The sequence below is a fragment of the Hyposmocoma kahamanoa genome, unplaced genomic scaffold (assembly GCF_003589595.1).
Source record: "Hyposmocoma kahamanoa isolate Upper Pololo Valley unplaced genomic scaffold, ASM358959v1 65, whole genome shotgun sequence".
NCBI lineage: Eukaryota > Metazoa > Arthropoda > Insecta > Lepidoptera > Cosmopterigidae > Hyposmocoma > Hyposmocoma kahamanoa.
The window spans coordinates 3,671,743-3,684,581 of record NW_020653853.1 but is presented as its reverse complement, the minus strand read 5'-3'; the positions used below and the strand labels follow the sequence as shown (position 1 = coordinate 3,684,581).

Here is a 12,839-nt window from a genome sequence, read left to right as displayed (position 1 = left end):
ACAAGCCGGAAAATAAGGAGGATGATTATTTTTGTTCAGATTCATCAATTTTTTTTTTAAATTACAACTGGAGAAGACGCACTCAGGTTTCAAAGGCTTCTTTCTCCATTAGTCGTCGTATATAATTTTTTTGGCGTTTGTCAGATTGGATTATATGGATCTAAAGAATGGACAGTGGCATCTTTTTATTTATTTCATGACCTTGGATTGTAGTTCTTTGGTCAAAATGTTGGAAATAATAAACATGGAAGTAACATAAAATAATATAAAAAAAAACCGATCTTAAAAGTTTGTGGAGTTACATCTATTTGCCAAGTTTTTTTAAAATCGATTAACGGAAAGCAGGTGAAATCCAATAAACCGGATTCTAATTTACCATACTTAGAGGTGGAGTATTTTCTTTAAATTTGAATGAGGCCACTACTGGCTAGAGGATACCTCCTCTTTCCAATAAAAAAAAAATATCATCGAAATCAGTTCACAAATATCGGAGGAATGGCGTAACATTTTTTTTATCTATATTTATTAAGGAACTTTTATACAACGTATATGCCAGTTCCATCGTACCCTAAGCTATAGCTTACATGTTTGAGCGGCGCTGTTGGAGAGCCGATTCAACAAATAGTCTTAATATACAATTTATAGCAACTAAGGATGTTTGGTTGATCTGCAGGTCTCTCATCAACGCCGCCCTCTGTTGTTCGTACCGGACACATTCCAGTAACAAATGATATGCACCTTCCACTACTCCACATAACTCGCAATTAGGAGAATTGTTTTTTTTTTCATTAAGAAAGCAAAACTGTTTAATGGAACATGTCCGATTCTCATCCTTAGTACAACTATTTTTCTACCATAGTCATGGCGTAACATAAATACATAGATATAAAAGAGCCGAATTGAGAACTTCCTCCTTTTTTTGAATAGGATAAAAATAATACTAATCAACCATATTTGTCGAGTTCTTAGGTATTCGCGATTGTTACACATAGGAAATGAAACTATTTTTCCATCTTAATTCTTTTAGTACTAAGATCCAATTTACTATGGAACAAGAGAATTGTGGTACTTTAGCTTTCTTAGATGTTTTAATTAAAAGAAATCCTAATAACACCTTAGGCCATACTGTATTTCGAAAGAAAACCCATACAGTTAGGTATCTCAATAGTAATTCCCATCACCATCCTAGCCAGTTAGCTACCGTGGGCAAATCTTTGTTTCAGAGAGCACATGGTGTCTGCGACAGTAATCATCTGGCAGGGGAACTTCAGCATATAAAGCAAGTCCTACATGCAATATGTTGAAGATTCCACGCCAATACCGCAGGCCCCGTGTGAAACCGCCAACAGTCAAGCGAAGACCTGCTTCTTCACATCTTACCTTACGTGAGAGGTGTTACAGACAAGATCGGAAGAGTCCTCAAGTGTGCATCTAACAAGACCTATTTCAATTCCCTGAGGAAGATTTCTCAGTTCCTGAGACCCGTGAAATGTAACATCCCCTTACAGGATCCAGAAGTTTACAAGCTTGACTGTGAGTGCGGTCTCTCCTATATTGGACAAACAAAGCGAAGTATTTGTACCCGCGTCAAAGAACATATAACTGATGTCAAACACCGTCGCGTAAACAAGTTTGCAGTCTGCGAGCATGTCATGGATAAACCCATACATTCAATGAAATTTGACAAACCCCAGGGTCCTTGCAAAAGAAGTCCGTTATCTACCCAGGATGCTGCGAGAGGCCATTGAAATTAAAAAAACATCCTAATTTCAACAGGGAAGATGGTTTCTCAGTACCACTAGTTTGGGATCCAGTATTTCCTCTAATGAAAAATCCCAAACAGACATAAGACTGCAGTACTAATTAATATGTTTTAATTTATTCTAATTTCTATTATTAATTAATAATAAATTGAACTTAATAAAAATTCATTCAATCAAATAATTTGTAAAACTTAATGTAGCGTAAATTGAAATGTTTCCTTTGTAAAATTAAAAATAAGGTATTTTAACTATTGTAACTATAGTGAAAAAATAGGGTGGTTTGCATTAATATTAGACACTGGTTGCAGACTGTACCACCTCAGTCAACCGTGACCATGGGACCTGTAAAGGGCCCAAAACGTCGGTTTGTTTGAAAAAACAAATATACGCGATATAAATCCGGAAAAATAGTTTCATTTCCAACTATATTTGCCTGGACGAACTCTTTCACAGAGAGTTCTACCGCTCTATCATGGCCAATTGTGAATTACGACCATAACGCGTAAAATCCTGAATTAGCGCATTAGCGATCGAAGACTGTACATAGGTTGCCGTATTGTTTATTCGAAAATTGAGATTGCCTGATTGCCTTATCTGAATAATGGTACAATCAACAGCCACATTAAATTATAGACTTTTGCTGGAATATCGCCTCAAGAGCACCGGAACAAGGTCCTTCAATGTGCTGCCGTTCGCACAATGCTATTAAGGTACCTATTCTGTCAAAGTAATATCGTCACAAACGAATAATTTAAAGGTGTATAGCAAGAATTTGATAAATTTGATGAGATATTTTTGAAAAAAAAATTGTAGAAGACAATAAAAACAGAAGTACGTTTGGTACCACTAAAGTAAGAGTAATACCTGGTATTTAGAGTGTCGTTGTCCGCATCGCTGGCTATATATGTACGTCAATTTATTTCAATAAAGTTCCCACACTGTGGGCGGCAAAGAGTAAGTAAGGTAGATACTTCTCCCTTCTGCAGTATTTTGAAGAGACAATGTCATGCTGAGATTGAAGTTTAAAACTTTATGCCACTTACTATAAGACCGATTCAAACTTCAATGTTAGTATCGACTCAATTTTTTTCTATCCCAGTAGCATTTGTATAAAAAAACTTAAGATATTTTAAGCCTCGTTGAACATACTATAGAAATACTCAGCATAGAGCTTAAGCAGTAATAAATAAAGATTATAAAAACTATATCTATATTATATGTATAACCGAATTGTACAGACCCGCGTATAATTAAAGAAATGGCTCTTGAATATCTGTCGAATTATATCATGTATGAATACTGTAAATAATAAGTATACCAGCTGAAAAAACACTATATCTCCAAATTACGGAGACTCCCATACATCCTATGTGAGGACATGGAATCAATCATCCGTGTAATTAACCTAAAGTATTTTGGATAAACAAAAAACAAATAAACGACTAAACTAGTTTGAACTAAACAATAATTTGTAATTCATAGACGAATACGAAGGCTGTATTGCATACTCGAGGTTTGCATTCGGGAAACATTTTGCTTTTATTTTTTTTATCAGCAAACGGAGTTTCAAACGCAATTATGTGAACTTTTGCAATTTCAAGTTAAAACACTGCTGTTTATTTCTACTCCGCGGGTACCAACCTGGTTGCATAATACATAACGCATGGACTAACCAAGCTTATAAAGCTACGCCCTCTAACACTTTCCAATAGGCGGTGAGGCTGACCATGAAATGGAATCCGTAGAGACAGATTGTCCACATTAGCATGATCGTCTGGAAAGAGGGGATATAGTAAGCAAAAAGGTACTTTACAAATCGTACATATCTTTGGTATAAGAAAGTCACATGTGATCATACGGCAAAAGTGCTTTCATCACAAGAGAGTCATTAAAATAATACGAACTACATGAAACAAATTACGTACCTATATATGAAGTTTGTACATATGGCGTATTATAAACAAGGATGCGATATGTTGTTCTTGGCCTGATGTATTGTCGTAACTAATATTAAGTATATTTTTTCAGGGCGACGTATTTTTCAGTTAGCATTTCCCATCTTGTTCTGTAAATCGTACAATTTTCGAAATATATATTTTGTTCTTTAAAAAGGTAGACAAACGTGACTGTAAGTGGAAAATGTTCGCTTTTAAAAGCTGAGTAAGAGTGTTAAGTACGGCATTAAGTGAGGAAAAAGATAACATGTACCTAAGATTCTAATCAAAGCTGACCTATCTTCCGAAATATTGGTTTAGTCTTTGCCATGTGCGCATTTGTCGCTCAGGAGGCAACAACTATATTTTTACACACATATTTGCGTGATATATCGGTAATACGTACATCTGTTTACCACATACATCGATGCATTTTTTTTATTTACTTTTTTCGCCTTAACCCGCCTATAAAAGAAATCCCTGGGAGACCCGATCTGTAGTACTGTTTCGTTCGCATCTAAATTAAGACCGTCGTCGCCGCCTGGCCTCGGATCAAGATGCGTCTGCGCACACCATCCGCCCGCACAATAAAAACCAAACGTAGTACATATTATATTTTTCCCTCGAAATCGACTTTTCCGATAATCAAATAAATGAATTTGTGATTTGTGAAAAGAATTAACAAACTGTGTGTGGATTTGAATCTAAAATAAAATGGTGAGTAACAATTTTGTCTTTAGAATGTTTAAAGTGTTAAAAATAGAACACGGTGATCTTGAAATTTAGCTCAGTGTATTAGAATTATTTTACAAAGCTCGCGTAACTGTTCGGAATTCAATTTAAAATTTAATTTTGTTCTAAAAGCAGTTGAAAGTGAAAATTGAAAGTAGCCAGTATTTAATTGGCAATATTTTTTGTTTTTCAGTTAGTGATGTGAAGTAGGAGTGAAGTTCAAAAGATTATCGTGAGAAAGAAAACAAGTTCGTCAAAATGAAGTTCACTATCGACGTGTTGGGAGTATTCCTGAAAGTAGTCATTAAGGTAAAAGAAAATTTTGTTTAAATGTTCATTTTCATATCTTTTTTACACATCGCAAAGTTCATAAGGTCGTCCTATTCTGGCACACTCGTTCGCCCTTCCATCAGAGCGTGACAAAATATTGATCATTTGATTTTGTAACCAATGTGTTCTAAATTGCGAAGTTGATTTTTGTTTATACTCTGTCAATTTGCATTTGACTAATTTATGTTTTGCACCACGTACGTTCATTAAATTAATTAAGTATTATATTTATAACAGAGAAAATACAACGAAAGAATAAACAAAATAAAAGACTATGTAATTTAGTAAACCATGGCACATAAAAAAAAACCATAACAGCGATATTTGAAAATACATTTAAGTTTATTAAAATTAAACGATAATATGATTACTTAATCTCGTACGGAAAATATTTTTATAAAAAGAAATCGAAAAAACTTCGGTACGTCGTTTCTATAAATTTAATCGTCCCTAAATCATTAGTAATGGATGTTCTTTTTGAAAAATACCAGGCTTTGATTCATATCACTTTTTGATCTAAAAACCTTTTATTTTCTCCAAGAGATTGTCGATTCTACATTTCTACGAGCGGATTGCGATGGCTTAAGTTTTTGCTCTTGCAATATGGTCAGGAAATCGCAGTTCTAAGAAGTTTCTTATAATATCCTCTTTAAATATATAGTTTATATAGGTACATACAATAAATTTTATATCGTACATAAAGAATTTGTTAAGAATGGTAAAAAATATCCGAAACCTCATAAAAAGATGAGATACACCAGCGTTTGCATTATGTTGTGCTGTAATTTCATATAGGTCACCCAACAATTATATAAAAAAAAGATATCTTAGTACTTACATGGGAAAATATAAATCATAAAGCTTAGCTCTTAAGTTAAAGAAGACAATGAGAAAAGAAAGCTTAAGCTTACTTTGTTTTTCTTTTTGTTTATTTATATTAACAAGTGATTTATGCTGATAAACAAATCAGCGAGGTCAGCCTACGTAACGTCAGCTTCGGCCAAGGTTAACTTCCGTGTGACGATAGAGGCTATTCACTAATGGTCTATGGCTAAAAATAAGTAAGCCATTTTAATGTTTCGTGTTCCTTTTATTTTGTTATATTTATTGTTTCGTAAGCAGTTCAACGATAAATGTTCAGTTTTTGTATTATTGGAAATGGAACTAATAGTTCCATTTTCCATTTTTTGATTTAAATCAAATAATAAGCAAAAATAATCAAATTTGGGGCTCTGGTTGATGACTGCCATCTCGGTCAGCCGTGACCTTTGGATCTGTAAATGGCCATTTTTTCGAACATCGCGATGTATGTCCGAATAACCTAACCTCCGGTTAAAAAAACCGACCTCAAAAGTCATTCATCCCCTTGTTTGCCACCCTTAGAGGTGGAATATTTTCTTGAAATTTAAATGGGACCACATTTGAGGTACCTTCTTTCCAACAAAAAAAGAATCATCAAAATTGGTTCACAAACGGCGGAAACAAAAACATACAGACGAATTGAGAACCTCCTTCTTTTTTTAAAGTCGGTTAAAAATTAGTTTTGTTTTCAATGTGTAACAATCGCGAATACCCTTCGAGTTTATAACCAGAAATAGAGACGAAATACATCCATCCCTGACACCTCATCAGGCAAATGGGCCTTATATTATATTATTATTTTTTATTTTTTGTAAGTTTAAAGTGTAATCTAGATGGTGAATTGTGTACGGTCAAACCAAAAATGGTTTTTGTTACACCGTTAGCAGCACAAATTTTTGTATTTTTTTCTGTATCTATTTCTTAATAAATAAATAAAAATAAATATCACAAATTAGAAAGCTGAAATAGTGCAGGGCCAACAACTGTGTGTACGTCTCCGTAGATTCCAAAAACTTTCTGTATTTATTGTGATAAAGATAATATCTCTAACAAATGCTCCATTCGGTGGTGTGGCAAAAACAACAAAACATTTAATTACAATGCAAACGAAATCACATTTCGTCGGTAATTAAATATGAAATATGTAATTTTTCAATTTTCGTCCATTATAGCAAAGCTCAAGTTAAAACTGGTCGATTTGAAGTGAAACAATTGGCGACACCCGTCAATTATTTCGAACTCGGGCTGGATATTCGGAGCGCAGTTGTCACAGAAATGATATGGCAGAATAGTTTTAAAACCTAAAAATTCGATCTGATTTTATCACGTTTGTTTCTCCGTCTGTAACAATCACTGTCCTGAAAAAATAATTCTTAAAATAAGCATAGATTATATCAGAACATTTGATTACTGCATAATGAATTGCCAAGTGACGTACTTGTTAAACTTCTGGGTAAACCAGTAAAATGTAAAATAACTTTTAAATCAATGCATTTGTCAAATTGTGAATTTCAATAGTTTGAAGTGTAAGGTTGCGTAATTTGATCATAAGTAATATTAATTCTTTTTAACCGACTTCAAAAAAAGGAGGAGGTTCTCAATTCGACTGTATGTTCTTTTTTTTGTTTTTTTTTTTGTATGTATGTTACGCGATGACTCCGGTATTTGTGATTCGATTTTCATGATTCTTTTTTTGTTCGAAAGGGGTATTTACATAGTGGTCCCATTTCATTTTGAACAAAATCATCCACCTCAAAGGGTGGCTGTTCACGCATGAAGATTCATTTTTATACATAGCGCCTAAATTTAATTTAGGAGCAATTACTTTTAGCAATTATTCAGTTGATTTTGCTATTTCTCCAATTCAAGGAGTTTTTCTCTCGATATACTTTGAGTAGTGTCGTAATGAGAACCTATTTTTATTATCTCCAGTATCAAGTCCTGTATAGTGGCGAACTAGGGGATATTTCAACGAAACTTAGCAAATAGACGTAATTCCACGTACTTTTGAGGTCGGTTTTTTTAGCACCCTGTACTGAGATTATGTTAGACTCCTGACAGCATGTGACGGCAGTGATACATAAATCTTTTAATGGTTTTTATTCGTTGTTTTCTGTTTCTTTTTTGTAAACTTTTTATTTTTGAATACAAAAATAAAAAATATATAAATGTGAAAATATTAAGACCAGGCCTGCATTGAAGGGGGTACCCGCGGTATGGTGCCCAAATTAGTAACAGTGTTTAGTACATTGGGCAAGGTATCTTTCTCCCAGTCTTCGCATGTACATATTGATTACAAGTAATCAGTCAAAATTAGCATGACAGCGCGCGATTTGCGCGAGACTTAAAAAATAATAAAGCGCGAGATACATACGACATATAGAGATTTATGTCGCTCTCGCGCAAGTCCACTTGTTCTGTGCGCAAGTCGCACCCTGTTGTGCTAGCCCTATTGGGGTAATGTAAATGTAAGGACACATCTGAAAAATGACAACTTTCAGGCGAGGTTTGAAAGGATCTTTATTGGCGACTTTGATATTGACCCATTTGATACTTAATTTTTTTACAACATTGTATTTTGACAATATTTAGTTTTTTTTCTGTGAGTATTATAACCTACTAGTTTGTTGAACAATAACGATCTTGTTAGCCTTCGACATTGTATTTTAAATCGTAATATTGTGGTATTAATAATAATAACAATAATAACGCACACACTGATAGCCCACACTAGGGAAACACTGTATCGCGGGTGCCATGGACACACACATAGACAACTACAAATTACACCCAAACTCACGAAAGAAATAAACGTAGGCCATACAAATATTTAACCGGGACCAGGAATCGAACCCAGTTTATCTAACCACTGTAATGCAATTATGAATATAATTAAAGCCACTGGTCGCTCCTCCCGTGGAAGACTGGCATAAGTGTATTTACTTCAAAAATGTTTATTGCTCCATTGGATACTGAGAAATAGACCACCGAAGTTAATAAATAAATAAATAATAAATAACGCACACACTCAACATAGCCCCGCACTAGGGAAACCCTGTGTCGCGGGTGCCATGGACACACACATAGACAACCACAAATTACACCCAAACTCACGAGAGAAATAAATGTAAGCCATACAAACATTTCTCCCGGCCCGGGAATCGAACCTGGGACCTCTGCGTGACAGTCCGGCATGGTAACCGTTCGGCCACGGAGGCAGTTAAAAATAAGAGTTGTAAATTTCTTGATCTCATTGGAGAGTAATCACTGTGGGCGCCAGATGCGTGGCAGTTCAGCACGATCACCATTCGGCGACGGAGGCAGTTGACATTGCTAATGTGAAATTCATTATTGCGTTCTATTCAAGTCGAGCAACTCACCTTTGAAACTAGTTAGTAGTAGCGCACTCTGAGTGTAATAAAACTACATCTGTCGGTTATTTTTTTTATGCTTAAATTTTAACATTATACATAATTTGTTTCATTCAGTTTGAATATTTTTACGACTGTCATTTGATAAAACCACTTATGACGTAGGATCACGTGTTGTTTTATTATATCAAGGATACAAAGTAAAAAATGCATAGGTGTGAATTATTCGAAGATTGTGTGTTTCTGTACACCTACACAGCATGCATAGTTGGCGGTGATAAAAGATGTCTATTTTCTTCGTGTTGCTGTTTCTAATTGATCCCACTGTTTACAACCGAAGCTTACACGGCGAATTAGGATTCTACCCAACTCTAATGACGTTATTTTAGAATTCTAGGAAAACATATCAAATATACGCTTTACTATATAGGAACAGGTTTATAATATAAAACTTTCGTACGGGTACGCTACACGTCTGCCCCTAGCAGTTGCAGTGCCGCCCAGAGATTTAAATCGCAAAGATATCACTGCGCCCGTCGCCTTGAGACATAAGTTGACAAGTCTCATATGCCTGTAATTTCACCAGCACCCTTACCCTTTAAAATCGGAACACAGAAATGCTGATATTACTGCTTGGCGGCAGATTATATTAAATTCAGATGTGATGTGAGGGTTCAGATTTGATTAGGGAGCTTTTTAATAGCAGTAGAGCTCCTTGTGAAAGAGTTCGTCCAGAGAAGTACTGCCACCTTACCTATTTCTGCCACCAAGCAGTAATGTGAGCATTGTTGCGTTTCGGTTTTGTAGGATAAGGGCGCTGGTGAATTACAGGCACATAGGATTTTATTTTACTTTATTTTCTATTTCATTTTTCAACTTATGTCTCAGGGTGACGGGCGCAGTTGCTGCGCCATATCAGGAGGCCTACCACAACCTCTTAAAACAATATTACTTTAACCTTACATTGACTTTTCGTACCATAAGGCGCAGTAAGTTTAAATTTTAAAGTAAACTATGGTGTTTTATTGCCAGTTTTGTGACTATTCATTCGTCAGCTCGTACTATAACGCGACTTTAACATTAAAGTAATATTGCTCTTATGTCAAATTTAGCAATCGTAAAATAGTTACACGGATGCAATGGAAACAATATTATTTTCAGTTTTATTGTCTTAATATTGATTTGTAATGACTAAAAGTTAAGTTGCACTTATTTATTAACATATATCTCTTCAATATTTTGTTTAATTTTTTATTTAATAGCACATAGTAAATAAATTTTCGTTAAATAAAAATACGCGATGTTATAGATAGTTAGTCAGTCACAGAAAGGAGAAGGAACATTTGTTACGTAATGACGAATTTGTGAAAGTGATAATTAGGGGAGGATAGAAGGGAAAGGAAAAAGAGGACGACCGAGAATGGCGTATAGTGAATAAAAAAGAAGATCAAAGTGAACAGCTATAAACAGGTCAAGGAACTGGCTATGAACCGTGAGGAGTGGAGAAGGCTACACCGACAAGAGTCTAGCTCTTAAATACGATGATGAGATAATAATTATACCTCTTTTGTAAAAAAAAAATACGGACCTTAAAATTTTTTTTTTGTTGGTTTACCCGTCTTTGCTGTGTTTTATTTTCATTTGAATCGCATCTATGTGACAAGTTTTATTGAAATTGGTTAACGGAAAGTGGGTGAAATTCATGAAATCGGATTCAACCCCTAATTTGTCACCCATATAGGTGGAATACTTTTTTAATTTGAATGAGGGCACTGCGAGGGTGACCGCCTTTTCCAACAAAAAAAGAATAATCGAAATCGGTTCACAAATATCAGAGTAGTCGAGTAACATACACACACAAAAAGTACCGACGAATTGAGAACTTTCTCCTTCTTTGAAGGCGGTTAAAGAGAAAAATATTTTTGCTTTGCTTTATGACGTTATGAAACACAATCATCAATATACCAAACTGTCGTGTAGCGACAAAAATTATGGATGAAATGAAAATAATTATAAGCCAAGAAACAATACTTTTAATAAATATTAAAATCACTTGTTAACTTCATACATTCATTTGTTCATTCAATGAATGCATGAACATGCTAACTGAAGAGCAATGCATCCAATCAACTATGAATTAACAAACACTTTGTTTCAAGATTGAGAGAGTCTTATCTTATATGTAGAAATGTCTTTTTAAGGATATATAAATATAAAGATACTTTGACGAAAAAAGATGCTGAGGTTTGATTTTATAGGTCTTGAAGCATGTCTTTTGTATGAACATGATAAAAATTGAACTTGGCATGCCTAACTCCAATGTTTTCTCCAAATATTCACATCGTTTTGAGAATGACTGAAATTGAAGCAGCATTTAAATTTTTCGCTTTATTTGAACGAAAATTAAAAGTGAAAGAATAGAAAATGCAAATTTTGTTTTCTTTTTCTTTGAATATTCAACTGAACTCAGCAACAACAACAAACACATTTCAAATTTCATAAACTGTGCTTAAAATAACTAGTCAAGAGTTTAGAACACGGTTAAAAACGCATATAAAGTTACGTAATAAACATGGCTTGAAGTTTTACATTTTTGGCTCCAAGCCATTTTATCTTTGACTATTTACTTCCCTGTTTAATTCAAAAATAGTTAGTCAGTTACAGTTAGATTCTCACGCGATACTTTTTTATTTACTTTTCTATTTAGATAATAATAAATTGTATGTGCGTTAGAGACACAAACACTTAAAAATTAAAGAGCTTTTTATAATGAGTCATATCCTTTTTTTTTACGGGGGGAATGAGTCATATCCTGCGTAATGACAGCCAATGGAGGTCACCTATTCTCTTTTCAATGCGTGATACAAGTATGAATTGCAATTCTGTAGTATGTTCTATGTGTGGCAGCTAAAGGCTGGAATGAAGTATATTTTAGTAGGTACCAAAGTTGACCTATACAAAAAGTACTTTTTTATTTCTTTTTACGATAGTTAGCGACACGCCTGTCCGTAACAGTTCCACTCAAAGCTTTAAATCGCAAAGATCAGGGGGCCTACCATAACATTACCAAAAACAATCTTATTTCAATGTAAGCTTAACGTAAGCTTATTGTAATATTACTCATATTCGTACCATGACGAACCTGTCAACCAAGTAATGTATTATTGCTAAAGTGATTGAAAGAACGAATGATTTTCCAATATTGTCTATTCCTTACTAAAAATAGGAAAGAGATAATGCTATGTGAACTATATAATGCCACCTTTCTTTTTTGATGTTCCGAATCGTCTTATCATAGTATAATGCTTAAGTACTTAATATTATTTATATTCAGAGAATTTTGACTGATAAAGAAAAGAAAAGTATGTAATAATAAAATCTATAAAAATTACGTTGTTTTCAATCATTGTTCCACATTTTCTTGAAGAAAAATTAATAAAATAAGCTGAGTCTTGATAGTCACGTTGTGAGTTCGGAACTATAGTCTAGTGTCAACTGTTAGTTTCACCAAGGAGCATATAGATGGCGCTGTTATAATTTTACGAAATAAACATCGCGTATTTTATTTAACGAAAAAATATTTAGTATGTGCTATTAAATAAAAAAATAAACAACAAAACTGAAAATAATGTTGTATCGATTGCATCCGTGTAACTATTTTAAGATTGCTAAATTTGACATAAGAGCAATATTACTTTAATGTTATAGTAGTCGCGTTATAGTACGAGTGAATGAATAGCTACAAAGCTGCCAATAAAACACCATAGTTTATTTATTAAGCGCCTTATGGTATGAAAAGTCAATGAAGGTTAAAGCAATATTATTTTAAGAGGTTGTGATAGGCCTCC

The 12,839-nt window shown here is 34.1% G+C and overlaps 1 protein-coding gene across 2 annotated transcripts in view; it reads left to right on the top strand.

The window, feature by feature from the left end:
- The first annotated feature begins 4,217 nt into the window (after window positions 1-4,217).
- LOC113231275 (aquaporin-11) overlaps window positions 4,218-12,839 on the top strand; it is a 32,552-nt gene continuing 23,930 nt past the window's right edge. The window contains exons 1-2 of one of the 2 annotated variants that reach the window (XM_026465513.1): window positions 4,218-4,414; window positions 4,623-4,738. In XM_026465513.1, coding sequence (XP_026321298.1) covers window positions 4,688-4,738 — 51 coding nt within the window. In that variant the 5' untranslated portion in view covers window positions 4,218-4,414; window positions 4,623-4,687. The remainder of the gene's footprint in view (window positions 4,415-4,622; window positions 4,739-12,839) is intronic. The other variant, XM_026465515.1, reaches the window with a different exon arrangement.